Source organism: Loxodonta africana, chromosome 11 (genome assembly GCF_030014295.1).
Source record: "Loxodonta africana isolate mLoxAfr1 chromosome 11, mLoxAfr1.hap2, whole genome shotgun sequence".
In the NCBI taxonomy this organism is placed as follows: domain Eukaryota; kingdom Metazoa; phylum Chordata; class Mammalia; order Proboscidea; family Elephantidae; genus Loxodonta; species Loxodonta africana.
The window spans coordinates 60,478,151-60,498,435 of record NC_087352.1 but is presented as its reverse complement, the minus strand read 5'-3'; the positions used below and the strand labels follow the sequence as shown (position 1 = coordinate 60,498,435).

Sequence of the window (20,285 nt, the reverse complement as noted above, 5' to 3'; positions counted from 1 at the left end):
TCTTGGGCTTTCTCAAATAAGAGACTAATAGATACAAGTTTTCTGGTAAATTGTTGAATGGTGAATAACTATATTTTTGCCAAAGTAAAAAAAGAAAATAAAGCAGGAAAGTAGAAAAGCAAAACAAAAAACTTTCATCACAGTCGTAGGAAAAATAATTTTAAAAAATTGTTGTGAATTTCATGAGGACAGAGACTTTTAACAGCTGAAAGGTCAGCAGTTCCAACCCACCAGCCACTCTGCGGGAGAAAGACATGGCAGTCTGCTTCTGTAAAGATTTACAGCCTGGGAAACCCTACGGGGCAGTTCTACTCTATCCTTTTTTTTTTTTTTTTAAATCCCTAAAACCTAGTACAATGCCTGGCTCAATAAATATCTGTTGAATAAGTTCATGAACATAAATGCTGATCTTGAGAAAATGGTTAAATAAGCTACGCTGCATCTATGTAATGGAATATCAATCTTGTTTTCAGTGGGAAAAAAAGCCTTCTGGTAGCCAGTCAGTGTTGCACACACAGGAGGGGTGGTAATGACAATGATAACTGGCATTCAGAAAACAAAAAATGAGAAAAACAAAGCAGGGCTTTTTTTGCCCCCCCACCCCACACTGAGACTTGACAGGTAGAGCCACACTAAAGCCTCTCCTGCCTTTCTCCAGAGTAAAACCTGCCACCCAGAGCCAATCCCAGCCCTCGGAGGTAGTGTCCCATTATGTGGGTCACCGGCCACAACCCCTTGTCCTTCCCTCGCCCCATCAGGAGGGCCCAGGCCAGTGTGGGGGGTTAGGATACCAAGGATCAGCAGCCAGAAGGGGCTGGAGCCCCTGACCTGAAAGTCACTGTTGACCTAAGTGTTGTCCAAGGGCAAGGCCAAATCTTTTTCCCTTGAGTCAACTCAGTCTCAAGCTAGCACCCAAGTTCATGGTGCTTTTATCTTCCTGATGGTCCCAGAAGATTACCCCGGCCGTGAAAGAGGCCACTCTGACTCTGACATTCAATTAGAAGGTCAGAGATGGTCCCATCATGCCTTTACTTTCCCTTGATCACCACCATCTATACTCTCCTTGGACCTTTTAGCCTGTAGCACTTCCTGGGTAAAGCAACTGTACATTAATACTTCATGTTCCTACAAAATGCTTCACTTCTAGGGAGCAAATTCAAGCCTCCAGGGGCCCGAGAATGAGTGAAGTGGAGGCAACAAGAATTTGGGGGGGAGGGGTGTTCTGCCCATGAGCCAGCCCACTGCCACTACATGGGAAATGGGCCTCGTGTTGCCACATCGTCCTCTCTTCCAGGAGATGCCGGAAATCCTGACGCTTGTTTTTAGTTTCCCAATTTGTAAATGATTTCAACTAATTCAAACACTGCGCAGACCTAATAAACCATGCTACAAGCTGTGTTTGCAGTCTGGGACCCCCATTTTGCAGCCCCTAACTTACAGCATCTGGCCCCGGTCCTGTGAGGGAGGCATAGAGTGTATCATCCATTTCAGCCGAGGAAACTGAGGCAGAGAGTAGGAAGTTACTCCCCGCCAGCCAGCTGATGGTAAAGCTAGGACTGGAAGCCAGAAGTCCTGACTCCCAGTTCAATGCTTTTGCTACCGAAGTCCCAGATCCTGTCCCGGGGTCGGTAGCACCCAGCACACCTTGGAGTCTTTCCATGTTGGGGCTCTGGGTCAGCGACCTTCAGCCTTTTTGTCACATGCACAAGAGCCGTGATTGCTATGGTGACAGGCAGCCCACAGGAAGCCCAGGGGAGCATGGTTCCAGAGCCCTGGCTGTAACTCCCTTTTTCCCTCCCACTCAACACAGCATATAATAGGAATGCAAATGACTGAACACACTATTATTACAAGGATAACCTTGAGTTTGGTCTATTTGAAAAAAATAAAAGAAAATCATTCACAAACATCTGTATTTAACTTTCATGGGAGGATAATCTATTGAATTATTCGTCTGTATTTCCCCTCCCCCATTCCAAAAAGGTAGCTTGGCTTTTGTATTTTCTTACTTTAAGGCTATCTGGGTTGTGGGGGCTGTAAGACTCCCCAGCTCACTGAGGAGACTGTGCCAGGCCACCAAGGATGGGAGCAGGAGGGTAGTGCCATTGGGTCCTGGGAGGGGTGGGGTGAAAGTGGCTGAGGCCATGGCCATGGGGAGGATTCCTCGAAACCAGGAAGTCCACGACCATGGTTTGGTTTTCCTCTCCCCACATCCCCCTCAGAAGGAACAGCAGGTCCTCAGAAAGACTGATTGGAAGGGTGGCATTGGTGGTTCAATGACAGAATTCTCACCTTCCATGTGGAAGACCCAGGTTCACATCCCGGCCGGTGCATCTCAAGTGCAGCCATCACCCGTTTGTCAGTGGTGGCTTACAAGAAGGACTAAGAAGAAAGGCCTAATGATATACTTCAAAAATCAACCAGTGAGAACCCTATGGTTCAGTTCCATCTCCAACCAATAGCATTTTGTTCTACCATGCATGGGATTGCCATGAGTTGGGGCCAACTAAGGCAGCTAAAAGGCCCCTTAGGAGATGGGACCCGGGGCCCCAAAAGCCGGGAGGGCTCAGCCGTGTGGCCAGGGAGCCTCCCCAACTGTTGTTGTTCCACAAAAACTCCCCAGGACCTTCACACAACCCTGAGGGGTGAACACAAGGTGCTCCAATAATAATAGACTAAATTTCCCACCAGCTGTCAGATGAAGGTTAGTTATTTTTCTTTATTAAAAAGATAATAAAGAAATGAGCCATTTCTCGTCAAGTTTGTGAAATAATTTATACAACCATATTCTATTACTAATTAGTAAACTGCTTGCATCATACCTCAGAGCTGATTGAGGATTCCTTTCCTTTATCCATTCATTCAATAAATATTCACCGCACAGCCACTACCTGCCAGGCTGGGTGCTGGGGCTCAACAGAGAACACACTGATGAGGGCGCTGCCCCAGTGGGCTTAGTTTCTAGTAGAGGGAGGCAGGTATAATGACAATAAACTAATAGGCAACAATATACTGAATGGGCCAGATGGTAAAAAGTGCTACAGAAAATAAAAGGAGGAGAGGGGCTAAGGAGTTTGGGGTGGGTGAGGGGTGCTATTCCACACAGGGCTGTTGGGGGAGGCTTCTCTGAGGTGCAACGTTTGACCAGGAAATGAAGTAGGTGACTGAGGGAACCAAGGTAGCTCTCTTTGGAGCCGTGTTATGGAAGATGAAGAGCATCTGCCGAGGCCCTGAGGCAGGAGGTCTGGGCTTATTCTGGGGCTGGCAAGGTGGTCCGTGCACTTGGGAACAAGCGGTAGGTGATGAGACATCAGTTCACAGAGCAAAGTCACAGTCCTGTGGTCCCTCAAAGCCATCTAGGAGGGAGGTGGGCCCAATTTCATCTTCTGAGGAGAGAAGAATTCAGCTGGGCCACCCAGGAGTCTGCGGAGGAATGGGCTGTCTTGGTTATCTAGTGCTGCTGTAACAGAAATACCACAAATGGGTGGCTTTAACAAACAGAAATTTAGTTTCTCACAGTTTAGGAAGCTAGAAGTCTGAATTCAGGGTTCTGGGGAAAGTCCTTCCCTCTCCTTAGGCTCTGGAAGAAGGTCCTCGTCTCTTCTGAGCTTCTGCTCCTGGGTAATCTTCATGTAGCTTGGCATCTCTCTTCCCCTACCTCTACTTCTTTCGTTGGCTTGTGTAATTTCTTTTATATGTCTAAAGAGACTGACTTAAGACACACCCTACACTAATCCTGTCTCGTGACTTAACAACCATTCACAAATGAGGTTATAACCACAGGCATAGAGGTTAGGATTTACAACACATTTTTGTGGGGGACACAATTCAACCTATAACATGGGCCTAGAATGTAGGCCTCCCCACCTCCTTTTCCAATCAGGTGCTCAGATTGCCCTTCCCCACCCCACAACCCCTAGCCCTTCCTAGAGCCAGGTAAGGAGTTTGGGGTGGGTGGTCAGGAAAAGTCTCTCTGAGAACTTCCCACCCCATCAAAGCTGAAATGCCTGCCAGCTGTGAAGCCTTTTCATCAGATTAATGGGCATAATTACCAGGTTCCACCTTCTCCCCTGCTAGTCCCCCCATTCCTGTCCTGACTCACCAAGTGACTCACATTTTTCTCCCTGTGTAGCTCCCTGAAGGTAGCATTCACCCCAGGACCACATCAGGGGGAAAAGGGAGTAGTCTCATTCCCCAAGGTCCACTGGTGGGGGCTTTCGTTTGGGGCAAAATAAAAGATGCTGCAGGGTGGGTGCATCGTGAAGAAGGAAGGAGGTTGGGGAAGGCACTGAGACTGCAGGTTGGACCCTGATGCTCTCCAATCCCAGAGGGGAAATGACAAGACTAGAGGGAACACTGGCAGGCATTGGAGTGGAGGGAGTCTCCAGGCAGCAGGGATGGCCTCCCTGAGAGCCCTGAGTCTGAGTACTGGTTGAACAGGCAGGCATCCTGAATTCCAAAGCCATCCCTGGAGTTAAAGAGCTGCTGGGGCAGGGCCCAGAGGAAGTCCAAGTACTTACAGTGCCAAGGCAGGGGCAGGAGAGGGTGTGTCCTGAGGGTCCCAGCCATGGGAAGGGTCCAGAGAAAAACAGGACAAGGCTCCAGGCAGAGCTCTGGGGCCACCTCACTACCTCCAGCCCCTGCAAGGCCATGTGTTGAGCCTGGACCCACAAGGCCAACCTTCTAGCCCTCCACTGCCTGCCCGCCCTCTCTTCCCTGCTCACCTCCCACAGCTCCCCTCAGGGCCACACAAGTGGGCACCCCAGTCATCTAATGATTCCCTGCGCCTTCTAACTATTGTTTGTTTAATATTAGGCCAACATTTATCTCAAGGAGGAACTGCCTGAAGGCAAGGCAGAGGAGAGGATACGGGCGTGGCACACCAGTAGTCCAGCTCTGATATGGGCGTGGCACGCCAGCAGTCCAGCTCTCCTCTGGTGCTCAGGTCCCAAAGGGTGCACAACAGCCCAGTGTGAGGCCACCAGCCTCCCAGAGCACTAGGGAATAAAAAGAAATTTAAACACCTTCAATGGCTTCCATCACCAACTCCTCCAGCCTCAACACCTCAGCCTGCTCCCCAAGCTCCCCCACAATCCAGTCTCAGAAACTCACCAGTTCTCCACAGCCCAGGTCAGGTCCCACCTGGCTGCTCACAGCTCAGTGATTGCCATCTACTCCAAAACCTACAGGATTTATAGTCTACATCGCACAGTTACGAGTTTATTTGTGTTGTTTGTTGTTGGGTGTCGTCAAGTCGATTTCCAACTCATAGTGGCCCCGTGTGGCAGAGTAGAACTGCCCCCATAGGATTTCCTAGGCTGTAAATCTTTACAGGACAGATGGCCATGTCCTTCTCCTGAGGAGCAGCTGGGTGGGTTTGAACTGGCAACCTTTCAGTTAGCAGCCCAGCACTTACTTAACTGTTGAGCCATCAGGGCTCTTAGCTTATTTATACACTGTCATATATTTCTCCAGGTCTGTCTCTTAGAGTCATCTGTAAGTTCCTTAAGGATATGTATTGTCATGGCTTGAATTATGTCCCCCCCCCGAAAATGTGTGTATTAACTTGGTTAGGCCATGATTCCCAGTATTCTGTGGTTGTCCTACATTCTGTGATTGCAATTTTATGTTAAAGAGAATTAGCTTTGGATTGTAACACCCTTACCAGGTCACATCCCCGGTCCAATGTAAAGGGAGTTTCCCTGGGGTGTGGCCTGCACCACCTTTTATCTTACAAGAAATAAAAGGAAAGGGAAGCAAGCAGAGAGTGGGGACCTCATATCACCAAGAAAGAAGTACCGGGAACAAAGCACTTCCTTTAGACCTGGGGTTCCTACGCAGAGAAGCTCTTAGTCCAGGGGAAGATTGATGACAAGGACCTTTCTCCAGAGCCAATAGAGACAGAAAGCCTTCCCCTGGAGCTGACATCCTGAATTTGGACTTCTCGGGTACTAGACTGTGAGAAAATAAATTTCTCTTTGTTAAAGCCATCCACTTGTGGTATTTCTGTTAAAGCAGCACTAGATGACTAAGACATGTATCATACCTAATAATTCTTTAGTAGCCTCTCCTCTCCTCCAGTGGGGGTGGGCAGGAGGATCTGAATGGATGTTTGTCAATTAGTAGGAAAGTCGTGGGATTCCCTTTGTATGTGTCCATTTATCCAACAATTCATGTCAGGGACTGTGCTAAGTCCTAGTAATTCAGAAATGAATCAAGCATCTCTTATGTGTCTTACAAGGTCTCACAAGATGTGCGGCCTTAAACAAGTTAATCACCCTCTCTGAGTGTCAGCGACCTCATCCATTAAATGAGAATAATTCTACCTATTTTTTAGTCCCTGAGTGGTGCAAACAATTAATGTGCTCAGCTGCTAACTGAAAGGTTGGAGGTTCAAGTCCACGCAGAGGTGCCTTGGAAGAAATTTCTGTTGATCTACTTCCCCAAAATCAGCCATTGAAAACCCTGTGGAGCACAGCTCTACTCTGCCAACAGCAGCTGGTTTTATTTCTATTTCACAGGACTCCTGTGAAGAGTAAATGAAATAATTCTCATTTAGAATCACCTGCTTAGGTCAGTGCCTGGCTCATGAACCCTTAATAAATACTGATAATTAATATCCTCCTGATAATGAATTCTTCACCTGTGTGTATGTGGGGAGTGGGAGGTCTTCCAGATAATAGTGGTAAGAGCTAAATCAGAGAATTATTGGATGAGAAGTGAGTGGACCTAGGTAAGCCAAAGAGAAGAAGTAAATACTCCAAAGAGCAAAATTTCCCTGCAAAGTACAAATGTCAAAAAGAAAAGGACTGGATGAGTGTATGTTAATGAAGGAAGACCCACTCAGAAAAGGAAGATGAGAATGGTTACACAACTCGAAGAATGTAATTGATGTCACTGAAGTGTACAAGCAGAAATTGCTCAATTGGTGTATGTTCTGCTGTGTATATTCTCAACGACAAAAATATATTACACAAAAAAAAGGATAGGAGAGAGAGATGGGCAAGGAAGAAGAGCTGGAATCCTGGAGTGAGACGATAGCACTGTGTTCCCAACAGATATTTGCAAAGGAACAGGAAGTGAAAACCCATCACCTAGTACAGGCTGGGTACACAGCAAGTCAGGGACTAGAGTGAAAGAAGCAAGGTGCCCAGGGCACATAATTTAAGGAGGCCCTCGCTCTCAGGCTTTTGCAAGTGCAGGGTGGACACTTGAAAGTGAGGGCCTCCTTAAACTGTGCACCCTGGACACCTCACTTGCCTCACCCTAGTCCCAACCCTGCAGCAGGTGCTCAATAAAAAAACCCTCTGCCCAGAAAAGCTGCAAAGTTGAAGGTTGTTCTGCGGCATGGCACACGACCAGGCTGCAGTCTCTCAGCATCATTTCTCCTCGCTAAGGCACCCTCGGAAACCCTGGTGGTGTAGTGGCGAAGAGCTACAGCTGTTAACCAAAAGGTCGGCAGTTCAAACCCACCAGGTGCTCCTTGAAAACTCTATGGGGCAGCTTTACTCTGTCCTATAGGGTCACTATGAAATCGTAATCGGCTCGATGGCAGTGGGAAAAAAGGGCACTCCCTGCCCTCATCCAGAACCGTTCTCTGGGTAACACTGGAGTCCCCACAGCCCCACTCTTCTGGGGCTGTGCCTGTTTCTCAGGGCAGTCAAACCAAAGGTTTTAGTTGGGGGGAAGCCTTTGAAGACACACATATAGGCAGCACAAAGTCAGCCTATGCTTTTCCTTGACCCAGTTTCCAATCTTCAAGTCTCAAGCCAGCACCAGCCACTCATGAGCAGCCCAGATCTGCACCCTTGAGGTGGAGGAGAATGAAAGGCTGAAGGAAAACAGAGTGTAAGAGAGTCCTCCAGTGTGGCTCATCCAGCTCAAGATGGGACAAAAGAGGCCCAGCACAAAAATATGAACAGACACTTCACTACGGAAGATATCCAGGTAGCTAACAGATATATGAGGAAATGTTCACAATCATTAGCCATTAGAGAAATGCAGATCAAAACTACAATGAGATTTCATCTCACTCCAACAAGGCTGGTATTAATCCAAAAAACACAAAAGAATAAATGTTGGAGAGGCTGTGGAGAGACCGGAACACTTATACACTGCTGGTGGGAATGTCAAACGGTACAACCACTTTGGAAATCGATTTGGTGCTTCCTTAAAAAGCTAGAAATAGAACTACCATACGATCCAGCAATCCCATTCCTTGGAATATATCCTAGAGAAATAAGAGCCTTTACATGAACAGATATATGCACACCCATTTTTTTTTTTTTTAATGTTTATTGCAGCACTGTTTACAATAGCAAAAAGATGGATGCAACCAATGTGCCCATCGGTGGATGAATGGATAAATTATGGTATATTCACACAATGGAATACTACGCATTGATAAAGAACAGGGAGGAATCTGTGAAACATTTCCTAACATGGAGGAATCTGTAAGACATCACGCTGAGTGAAATTAGTCAGTTGCAAAAGAACAAATATTGTATAAGACCACTATTATAAGATCTTGAGGAATAGTTTAAACTGAGAAGAAAACATTCTTTTGTGGTTACGAGAGAGGGGAGGGAGGGAAGGTGTGAGAGGGGCATTCACTAATTAGATAGTAGATAAGAACTACTTTAGGTGAAGGGAAAGAGAGCACACAATACAGGGGAGGTCAGCACAATTGGACTGAACCAAAAGCAAAGAAGTTTCCTGAATAAATTGAATACTTCGAAGGCCAGCGTAGCAAGGGCAGGGGTCTGGGGACCATGGTTTCAGGGGACATCTAAGTCAATTGGCATAATAAAATCTATTAAGAAAACATTCTGCATCCCACTTTGAAGAGTGGCGTCTGGGGTCTTAAACACTAGCAAGCAGCCATCTAAGATGCATCAATTGGTCTCAACCCACCTGGAGCAAAGGAGAATGAAGAACACCAAAGACACAAAGTAATTATGAGCCCAACAAACAGAAAGGCCACATAAACCAGAGACTACATCAGCCTGAGACCAGAACTAGATGGTGCCCGGCTACAACCGATGACTGCCCTGACAGGGAACACAACAGAGAACCCCTGAGGGAGCAGGAGAGCAGTGGGATGCAGACCCCAAATTCTCATAAGACCAGACTTAATGGCCTGACTGAGACTAGAAAGACCCCAGTGGTCATGGCCCTCAGACCTTCTGTTGCCCCAGGACAGGAACCATTCCCAAAGGAACTCTTCAGACATGGACTGGACTGGACAATGGGTTGGAGAGGGATGCTGGTGAGGAGTGAGCTTCTTGGACCAGGTGGACACTTGACACTATGTTGGCATCTCTCCTGCCTGGAGGGGAGATGAGAGGGTGGAGGGGGTTAGAAGCCGGCAAAATGGGCACGAAAAGAGGGAATGGAAGAAGAGAGCGGTCTGTCTCATTAGGGGGAGAGTAACTGGGAGTGTGTAGCAAGGTGTATATGGGTTTTTGTGTGAGAGACTGACTTGATTTGTAAACTTTCACTTAAAGCACAATAAAAATTATTAAAAAAAAAAAGAAGGCTCAGCCTCAGCTCCTTCTCTACCGTGCAATCTCAGAGAGCATCAGGGCAGTACTGGGCAGAAATGCCCCTAGTGCTAAGTGCTGGCAGCACAGGTGCTATGCATTCAGAAGAGGGAGCAAGCACTGTGGGCCGAGAGCTGGAAGAAAAGTGGGACTGGAACTGGCAGGGAAGGCACCACAGGTGCGGACCCATGGGCAAAGGCCTAGGGTCAAGACAGATATGACATGTGCAAAAGACCCTTGACTGACAGGAGTGATGCACAACTTTAAAAGGGGCTTCAGGCACAGATCGACCATAAACGGTGAGATCTGGGGGAGGGAGAAAAGGGGAGGAATCATTCAAGGACTTGCATTTCTGGCAAAATGGCAGTCTTAAAAATCGTCTATTTTTTTAAGGCAGACACTGTGATATGCCACCCAGATCCCTCCTCAGGGATGAGGAACTTTTTCCCTAATTTCTGGGGTGTCGCAAGCTGACAGCCCTCAGCTCTCAGCCCTCCCTGGGAAATGCCTCATTTGAGACACCTCACTCTGCCAGGGGCAGCCCTCATCCAATGACTGGCCAACACGAAGGTATAAAGATCCAGCCCTCTTACTCCAATTCTAGGGCAACTCTGAAGGCCATCCAGATTCAGAGCTCCCTGAGGGGTCAGCTAAGGCCTTCCCTGGGACTGCATTGCAGCTCCATTTCTCCCTCTGCCCAATCTTACTTCCTTCCTCTCCCTTCCCCAGGTGTCCGTCCGAAGAGCACTCTACAATAAACATCCTGCACTCTAATCTCTGGTTTAGAGCCTGCTCTCTAGGAAACCCAATTTGCAACATTCTCCCGCTAAAAAAAAAAAAAAAACTAAAATAACGGTTACAATATGTTTAAAACGCCTTTTTAAATGAACAATCTGGCAAGAATGGAAGTAGATGTGTTCTAAAGCCAGCAGCTCCAAAGGGGCATCAGCCAGTCCCAGTGACTCCCTTTAAATGACCACAAGGTCCACCCAAGGTAAAGGGTCAGATGAGAAACCTCCACCTAAAGCCACGAAACCACAAAGAAGGGAGAAAAGGTAGGATGGCAAAATACGATGGCAGAAATAAATGCTTAGGCATAAGTAAACACAATAAATGTAAATATACTGTAAATATACCCTCTAGATAAAAGGCATAAAAGATTGTCAGACTAAATATAAAAACTCTAACTATATGCTGGTTACAACAGACACAGAACAAAAAGACATGGGAATATTGAAAAAAAAGGATACATTATGACAGGCAAATACTAACCAAATGAAAGCTGGTGTCACTACATTAATATCACAGAAGGCTTTAAGGCACAGAGTATTACTAGAGATAAAGAGGGTCACTACATTATGATAAAAGATTCCACTGACTACGAACCAAAAACCAAAACCAAACCTGCTGCCGTCGAGTTGATTCTGACTCATAGCGACCCTATAGGACAGAGCGGAACTGCCCCATAGAGTTTCCAAGGAGTGCCTGGCGGTTTTGAACTGCTGACCCTTTGGTTAGCAGCTGTAGCACTTAACCACTATGCCACCAGGGTTTCTGTTGAGTACGAAGACATAATATATATAAACTAGTATACATCCAATCATATCACTTCAATATACATAAGGTAAAAGGTGACAAGGAGAAGCCAATAAATCCACTACCATCAAGGCAGATTTTAACATGCTTCCTTCAGTAATTGACAAGTCAAGCCAATCAAAAAAATATCAATAGGGATATAGAAGATCTGAACAATACAAAACTACTCATTAAACAGAATGTAAGAACACTGCACCTAATAATGAATCACCTATCTTTTGAGCACCTATATAACACTTATGAAAATTAACCATATACTAAACCACAAAACAGGTTTTAAGGAATTCATATCATAAATGCTATGTTCTCCCACCATAAAGCATTTGAGTTAAAAAATAATAACAAAAAGAAAGTATTTAGAAATTTTAAAACATTTAAAAATAAATCACGAAAGAAACTACAAAATACTCGGATTTAAAGGATAAGGAAAAGAGCTCTGGTATTTACTAGCTATGCTATATAACCTTGAACAAATTACTGTGCCTCAGTTTCCTCATCTATAAAATGAAGATAGTAATAGTACCTATGTCGCAGGGTTTTTGTAAGAATTCAGAGCGTTACTATATAAAGCAATTGGACTAGTACTTGGCACAGAGTGAATGCAACACAGTTGTTACTTGTTATCATATCATCATCATCATGACCATCCCCAAACTTAAGGGATATAGCTAGAGAAGTATTTAGAGGAAATTATATAGCCTGAAAAGTTTATATTAAAAACAAGAAAGGCTGGAAATGAAACAGAAAAGTATCCAAGTTAAGAAGTTGGGAAAAAATGAGAGAATAAAACCAAAGCATAAAAATTAATGAAATAGAAAGCAAAGACACAAGAGGGAATCAACAAAGCCAAAAGGTGGTTATTTGAAAGGATAACCTCGGGCAACAAAGGCCATTAAAAAAAATATTGAAAAGAAACAAAAACTTTTAAGACTTAAAAGGGGATCAGAACTATAAATGTAGCAGAGAGGTAGTAGAAATTATTATGAACTTTGTGTCAATAAATTTGAAAATGTTGGAAAAATTACTAGAAAAATAGAATTTACCAAAATTGATTGAAGAAATAGATAACCTAGTCTTATAACCATTAAAGAGATGGAAGTAATCATTTAAAGCCTTCCAACAATGAAAACATTAGGTGCAGACGGCTATACAGGTAAATTATACTGAGCTTTCAAAGAACAAATCCGTTCCCATTGAGTCGATTCTGACTCATAGTCACCCTATAGGACAGAGTAGAACTGCCCCATAATGTTTCCAGGGAGCACCTGGTGGATTCAAACTGGCGACATTTTGTTTGGTAGCTACACCACTGTACCAAACCAAAACTCGTTGCCATCGAGTAGGTTCTGACTCATAGCGACCCTATAGAACAGAGTAGAACTGTCCCACAGAGTTTCCAAAGAGGAATGCCTAGTGGATTCAACTGCTGACCTTTTGGTTAGCAGCTGTAGCACTTAACCACTATGCCACCAGGGTTTCTGAATACACAATCTCAAACTTGTATAAAGAGTTCCAAAGAACAGAAAAGCAGAAACACTTCCAACTCATTTATAAGACTGCTTTTAAAACCAAAGATAGCATGATGAAAGAAAATTATATGCCCGTATCATTCAAGAATATGAGATACCATCCTAAATAGAAATATTAGTCAACAAAATCCCATATCATATAAAACAATTAATACAACATGAAAAAGCAATTTATCCCAAAAATTAAAGGTTGAGCATCTATTTATGTAACTTACTACATCAAATGTAAAAAACATAGAAAAACCACATGATCATTCCAATAAATGTGGGAAAAGCATCTGATAAAATTTGCATACAAATACAATAAAACAAAACAAAACTTCTTAGCACAATTGAAAAGGAACCTCCTTTCCCTGTTAGAGAACATCTACAAAAAGAAAAAAAAGAAAAAACACTAAGCAAATGTCATACTCAATGGTGACTCTACAAGCATTCCTTTAAAAATCAGGATTAATCACACCATATAAAAAAAATTAAGTCATAATAGATCAAAAGTCTCAATGTAAGAGCTAAAACTATAAAACTTAGAAGAAAACATAGGTATAAATCATTGTGACACTGCATTATGCAATGGTTTCTTAGATATGACACCTAAAGCATAAGCACCCAAAAAAAAAAAAAAAACAGATAAATGGGACTTCAACAAAATTAAAAAACTTTTGTGCTTCAAAGAACGCTATCAAGAAAGTGAAAGGACAACCCATTGAAGAGAATTTCTGCAAATCATATCTGATAAGATCCTTGTATTTACAGTATATTTAAAAAAAAAAAAAAAAACTCCTACAAAGCAATGATAGAAATACAAATAACTCACATAAAAAGAACAGGTAAAGGACATGAATAGACATTTCTCCAAAGGGGGATATACAAATGGCCAATAAGTACATGAAAAGATGCCCAACATCATTAGTCACCAGGGAAATCAAAATCAGAAACACAGTGAGATACCACTTCACACTCACAAGGATGGCTTTTTTTTTTAAGTGGAAAATAACAAGTATTGGCGAGGAAGTGGAGGAATTGGAACTCTTATACACTGCTAGTGGGAATATAAACTGCTGCAGCCACTTTGGAAAACTGGCAGTTCTTCAAATGGTAAAACACTGAGTTACCATATGACCCCACACTTCCACTCTTAGGTGTATATCCAAGAGTAATGAAAACACATATCCACACAAAAACCTGTACGTGTATTTTCATAGCAGCACTATTCATAATAGCCAAAAAGTAGAAATAATCCAAATGTCCATCAACTGATGGATGGATAAACAAAATGTGATATAGCCATATAATAGAATATTATTCGGAAATAAAGTACTGATGCCTTAGGCTACCACATGGATGAAACATTATGTTAAGTGAAAGGAGCCAGTCACAAGAGATCACATATTGAAGCCAGTCAAAAAAGATCCCATATTGTATGATTCTACTTATATGAAATGTCCAGAATAGGCAAATCTATAGAGACAGAGGAAATCCCGGTGGCACAGTGGTTAAGAGCTATGGCTGCTAATCAAAAGGTCAGCAGTTCAAATCCACTAGGCACTCTTTGGAAACACTGTGGGTCAGTTCTACTCTGTCGTATAGGGTCGCTATGAGTCAGAATTGACTCGATGGCAACAGGTACAGAGAGAGAAAGCAGATTAGTGGTTGCCTAGGGTTAGGAGGTGTCTGGGAATTGGTGGGGGGAGGTGACAACTCAGAGGAATGGGACTTCTTTTTAGGGTAATGAAAATGCTCTAAAATTGATTTGAGTAATGGGTGCAGAACAGTCAGCATACTAAAAACCACTGAACTGTATACTTTAAATGGGTGAATTGTATGGTATGTGAATGATATCTCAATAGAGCTTTTTTTTTTTATTTTAAGAGGGGGGAAAAAATCAAGATTAATACCGGGATGTTCACTATGACACTTTCATTGAATGTTATATTGAGGGTCCTAGCCAGGGCAGTAAGACAAGAAAAATAAAGGTATAAAGTGGTAAAGAAAGAAAAATGTCCATACAGAAATCCCAGGAAAATCTACAGATAATTTATTTCATTAAGTGCATTATCAAGGTCGCTATTATAAAATCAACATACAAAAAAGTCAAAAATTTATTTCAATATACCAGCTATGAATGCTTAGAAAATAAAAATTTTTTAAAAGATAATTTTTAAAATAGTAGTAAAAATTATGGTCCTAGAAATAAATCTAACAAAAAACATTCCAAACATTTACAGGGAATTATAAAACTCCATTGAATGATATTATAGAAGAACATTCAAGGCCCACACCTACCTGGTGTTCCTCTGAGAACAAATTTAAAAGGTGAATGAGACCAAATTATAAAAAGTTGACAAAGTCCTTTCTACCTGAAGCACAAACAAAACACTGCCCTTTGCTTGCCCCTCTTTTAAAGTGTAAATACCTGAAGTCCATGACACCTTAGGGTTTGTGAGCTGATGCACTAACAAATGAGACTGAGGTCAGAGAGGGGCTTCAAGGAAGAGGGGAACATTTCCATGCTTCCCATTTTCAAAAACCCTTCTTTTAACCCTTTTTCCTTTCAGCACTGACACCTAGAAAGGGTAATCCATGCTCACTGTCCTCACATTCCCTTTCCCACCCACTCCTTCACCTACTGCAATGAGGGTCCTGTCCCCACCACTCTCCCCTAAACTGCCCTGTTTCCAAATCCAGTGAACACATTCAATCCTATTCCATTTGATCCCTCTGCAATGTCACAGATGACCACTCTCTCCCTGTTACCCTTATGCCTTGATTTCTATAACATCTCTCTCCCCTGGTTTCTCTCCTTCTCAGTCCCAGAGCTAGCTCTTCTCTTTGCTGGGCCCCTGGGGGAGTAGGCAGTGCTCAAGGCTCTCCCTGGCCAATCGGTGGAGACGCCACTGATGGAGTGAAGACACCACTCTGTCCTGGGCTACTTCATCTAACCTCATCACTCAGCCCAGCGTTTTCCAAACAAAGTGTTTCAAGCCAGTAAGTTGTGAAGTCAATTTAATGGGTTGCCCCCAGAATTTTTTTTTAAAAATGAAGTAGAACAGAAAATATTACAGCTAATTTCTCATAATAACGCCAAGTGTTGTTTCACCAAATGTTTGTTTCAGTTGGGGACGCATGTGACTGTGTTCTAGGTCCCAGGGTATAGCATATTTCTTTCTGTGGATCACAGTCGTAGAAGTTTGTAAAACACTGATTGAGATGACTAAAAAAAAGTTGCTGTTGGTTCAGAATTGTAGCAACCCTATAGGACAGAGTAGAGCTGCCCTGTAGGGTTTCCAAGGAGTGGTTGGTGGATTGAACTGCTGACCTCTTGGTGAGCAGCCGAGTTCTTAACCACTGCACTACCAGAGCTCCAAGATGATTTGTGGCTCCAAAATGTGCATCGCTAGCCTGGCTGGTCTCCTCCCCCAGTTTCAGAGCCTCCTTCCCAAACGGATGCTGGACAGCTCCACAGCGATAGCCTTCCCACCAGATCCAGACTCAAACTTGTTACTGCTTTCCTCCAGGAATGGGCCATCTCATATGTTCCCACTTTGTTCTCCATACTCTTTCCTGTCTGCCTCACCTTTTCCCCACAGCCACACGCTCTAATACTCCAGCTATACAAAATTACTCAACTCTCCCTGTACTTTTCAACTCTGTTCAAGCCGTTTTATCCCCTTTCCTTCCTCCTCCACCTGGGCCAACAGATCATTCCCCTCCGTTTAAGACTCCCTTCAGTTGCCTCCATGTACCTTGAAGCCATCTGATTTGTTATGGCTCCCTCTCATCCTCAGAGTTCCTTGTCCATACCTCCAGGCGTGCCTTAGATATGAGTTGGGTGCCTTTCTGACTTTCCCACTAGGCTGCAAATTCCCTGGGGGAATTCTGGGACTGTGTCTGTCTTGATCACCATTGTACCCTCAGCACTTCATACAGTGCTCAACACAGAGTAAATCCTCATGAAGTACTTCTTCATTCAGGAACAGACATGGGGAAGCAAAGGACATCAAGGGCAAAAGCATAGCTTTGTTTCTTGCCTTTTCCTCCTAATCCACATGGTAGGTGCTCTCTCCAATAGAGATGTTGTTGTTAGGTGCCGTCGAGTTGGTTCCAACTCATAGCGACCCTATGTATAACAGAACGAAACGCTGCCGGTCCTGCGCCATCCTTACAATCACTGTTATGCTTCAGCTCATTGTTGCAGCCACTGTGTCAATCTACCTCATTGGGGGTCGTCCTCTTTTCCGCTGACCCTGGACTCTGACAAGCATGATGTCCTTCTCCAGGGACTGATCCCTCCTGACAACATGTCGAAAGTATGTAAGACACAGTCTTGCCATCCTTGCTTCTAAGGAGCATTCTGGTTGTACTTCTTTCTTTTGGCAGTCCATGGTATATTCAATATTCTTCACCAACACCACAATTCAAAGGCATCAACTCTTCTTCGGTCTTCCTTATTCATTGTCCAGCTTTCACATGCATATGATGTGATTGAAAATACCATGGCTTGGGTCAGGCGAACCTTAGTCTTCAGGGTGACATCTTTGCTCTTCAACACTTTGAAGAGGTCCTTTGCAGCAGATTTGCCCAATGCAATGCGTCTTTTGATTTCTTGACTGCTGCTTCCATGGCTGTTGATTGAGGATTCAAGTAAAATGAAATCCTTGACAACTTCAATCTTCTCTCCATTTATCATGATGTTGCTCATTGGTCCAGTTGTGAGGATTTTTGTTTTCTTTATGTTGAGGCATAATCCATACTGAAGGCTGTGGTCTTTGGCCCTCATCAGTAAGTGCTTCAAGTCCTTTTCACTTTCAGCAAGCAAGATTGTGTCATCTGCATAATACAGGTTAATGAGTCTTCCTCCAATCTTGATGCCCTGCTCTTCTTCATATAGTCCAGCTTCTTGTATTATTTGCTCAGCATACAGATTAAATCGGTATGGTAAAAGAATACAACCCTGACGCACACCTTTCCTGACTTTAAACCAATCAGTATCCCCTTGCTCTGTCCGAACAACTGCCTCTTGATATATGTAAAGGTTCCTCATGAGCACAATTAAGTGTTCTGGAATTCCCATTCTTCGCAGTGTTATCCATAGTTTGTTATGATCCGCACAGTCAAATGCCTTTGCATAGTCAATAAAACACAGGTAAACATCCTTCTGGTATTGTGTGCTTTCAGCCAGGATCCACCTGACATCAGCAATGATATCCCTGGTTTCAGAAGAGGATGTGGAACCAATAGTGATAGGAGCCCACTAACCATCCACACTGCCCCACTTCCTCCCCTCCTGACCAATGGAGGTGTTTGCAAGATGGGTTCAGAGTTCTGACTGCTTCCAAGGGGCCTTCCCAAAAGTGGCACAGCACAGGGAGAGACCAAGGGTCCAAAGAAATAGATGCACATGGACCCACGCCCCCCAATTCCTTCTGCTGTGAAACATCCCACACCAGCAAAGGCAGAGGCCTCCAGCAGAGAGGAGGACGAATCTTTCCAAGAGGAGCTCTGTTGTGTAGTATTCTAAGGCAGCCCCCCTCCAACTTCAACACCGGTGCAGGTGACCCAAAGCGTCTGCCCTCAGCCTGCAGAGCTGACAAGCGGTTGGCATGCCGGTATATTTTCCACGCACATGGGCACCGAGGCTGCGCCTGAGTTCCTGAGTGACACCTTCTACTGGTCTTTCTCTTAATGGAGTTTTCCTGTGATGGAGAGGGGGGACCCACCAGGGAAGGAGGGACCCACCGAAGGAAGGGCTAACGTCTGCTGCAGCTCTAACCTTCCGAGCTAAAGAAGAGAACCATCTGTCTCTGCAGGGAGCAGGTTGTGAGCCTCACAGACCCAATGGCTATGGAATTATAGGAATTACCACCCCTGTCGCATCTCCCCAGCCCACTACCACCTCCACCTCACTCGACGCTCCGGGGATGGGGGGTGGGGCCTTTTTTCCCTGAAGGGTCTCCACAAAAGTTCAGGGCTCCAGGTAATTCTATCCGGTTTTGCCCTCCACCCTCGGGAGCCTCCCCTCCAACCAAACGGTCATGGAACTCTAGGTTTGGGGAACATCCATTTGACTCCCGCGACCGCTCCTGGTATTCAGAGGGTTTATCGTCAGTTTGGCTGCTCCGAATTCTAACCTGCCTCCCCATTTTTCATAGAGGAACAAAGTTTACAGGCCCCTCCGGCGGGCGCTGGGCCGGCGCTCTCCTCTGGCTTGGAGCTGAGGTGCGCTCCGGAGCGGTGTGACCCAAGCCTGAAGTGGAGGTGCTCGGGCCAAGTGCAGACCCACTTGCTGATGTTTGAGCCAACGCGGCGGCTGCCACCGAGGTACATGGCCGCGGACCCCGCACACCCCCACCCCGCTCGGACTTTCTTACCTCTTGATGTAGTTCCTGCCGTACAGGATCTGTTGCAGCAAGGTCACCAACGCGAAGGCGCAGATGAAGATGAAGAGCAAAGTTCGGTTCCCCAGCAGGTCCCGGTTGGCGGAGGGGTCGGCGTAGCGCATCCTGGCGGCGGCGCGCGCGCGGCGGGGCGCGGGGTGTCCAGGGCGCGGGCGGGCCCGGCAGTCACGCGCGGGGATCGGGGGCCCCGTGGAGCGCGTGTCCGAGCCGGCGCCTCATGGCGCTGACAGGAGGCCGGGGGACTTAACGGGGCAAGTTTCCGGCTGGTGCGGCCGGAGCTGGGGCATGTGAGCGTCCCAGCCGGGGCGGCAGGCAGGGCAGAGCCGGCGCCGGGAGCTCGGCCGCGGCCCAGTCTTCCCTCCGGATGCCTTCACCTCAGAGCTCCCGGGCCGGCAGCCGCCGATTTCCCCGCGGAGGGGCGACGCCAGGTGTCCCGCGCTGGGGGCCGCCCCTCCCGCGGAGGCGGCGGCCAATAGGATCGGGGCCCTGGCGTCGACCGCGGGTGCGGCCCAGCGCGCCGCTCACCCCACCTCTACCCGCTCTAGATCGCTGTGACCTGCGCGCAGTGCCCTGTCGGGTGGGCCACGTCCAAACCCCGGGCCCGTAGCGACGGAGCGCGAAGGTTGGCCTTCAGTGGTGCCGGGAAGTGGGTACCAGAACACCCCTGCAATCTGGCTAATGACGGGGGCGGGGGGGAAGATGAAGCCGAAAATGCCAGGTTTAAATCGTGGAATTACGAAAGGGCGCAGGAAGGGGAAACCGAGGCTGCAGACCCAGGCTCGCTGGAGGGGAGTATTTGCACGCGGCGCGCAGGGCACTGAGTCACTGCCGCGGCCGCGTCCTCTTGCTCTCCTGGCGATTTCTCCGGAGAAAACGGAGCAAGGTCAGCCGGGCAGCCCTCAAGGACGGCGCGCGCGGCGCCCGCATGCTGATGGACTGCCGGGCGGCTCGCCCGCACCCCAGGCACCCCACTCTGCAGAGAGGAAATTCAGGGACTGCCGGCCTTCTCCGCCGGCATCCTCCCCCTCCCTGACTGCAGCGTGCGGCTGGTCATCAAAGACCCTGTTGTCACCGAGACACTGGGATCTCGTCTCATCCTTGAAACCACTCGTAAATCCCAGGTCAGGCAGCCGGTCGCCTTCGGGTAACACGGTCCCAAAAAGCTTTATGTAAGTCACTAAGTCCGGAAAGGGTTGCGCTACAGAAATGCAATGTGAATGTCT

General features: G+C 46.0%; 1 protein-coding gene across 3 annotated transcripts in view; it reads right to left on the bottom strand.

Annotated features, from left to right (window-relative positions):
• Positions 1-19,166, bottom strand: part of ST8SIA5 (ST8 alpha-N-acetyl-neuraminide alpha-2,8-sialyltransferase 5) — a 75,581-nt gene extending 56,415 nt beyond the window's left edge. For all 3 annotated transcript variants that reach the window (XM_023543825.2, XM_003406312.2, XM_023543826.2), the window contains exon 1: positions 19,036-19,166. In XM_023543825.2, coding sequence (XP_023399593.2) covers positions 19,036-19,166 — 131 coding nt within the window. The remainder of the gene's footprint in view (positions 1-19,035) is intronic.
• Positions 19,167-20,285: the final 1,119 nt, after the last annotated feature.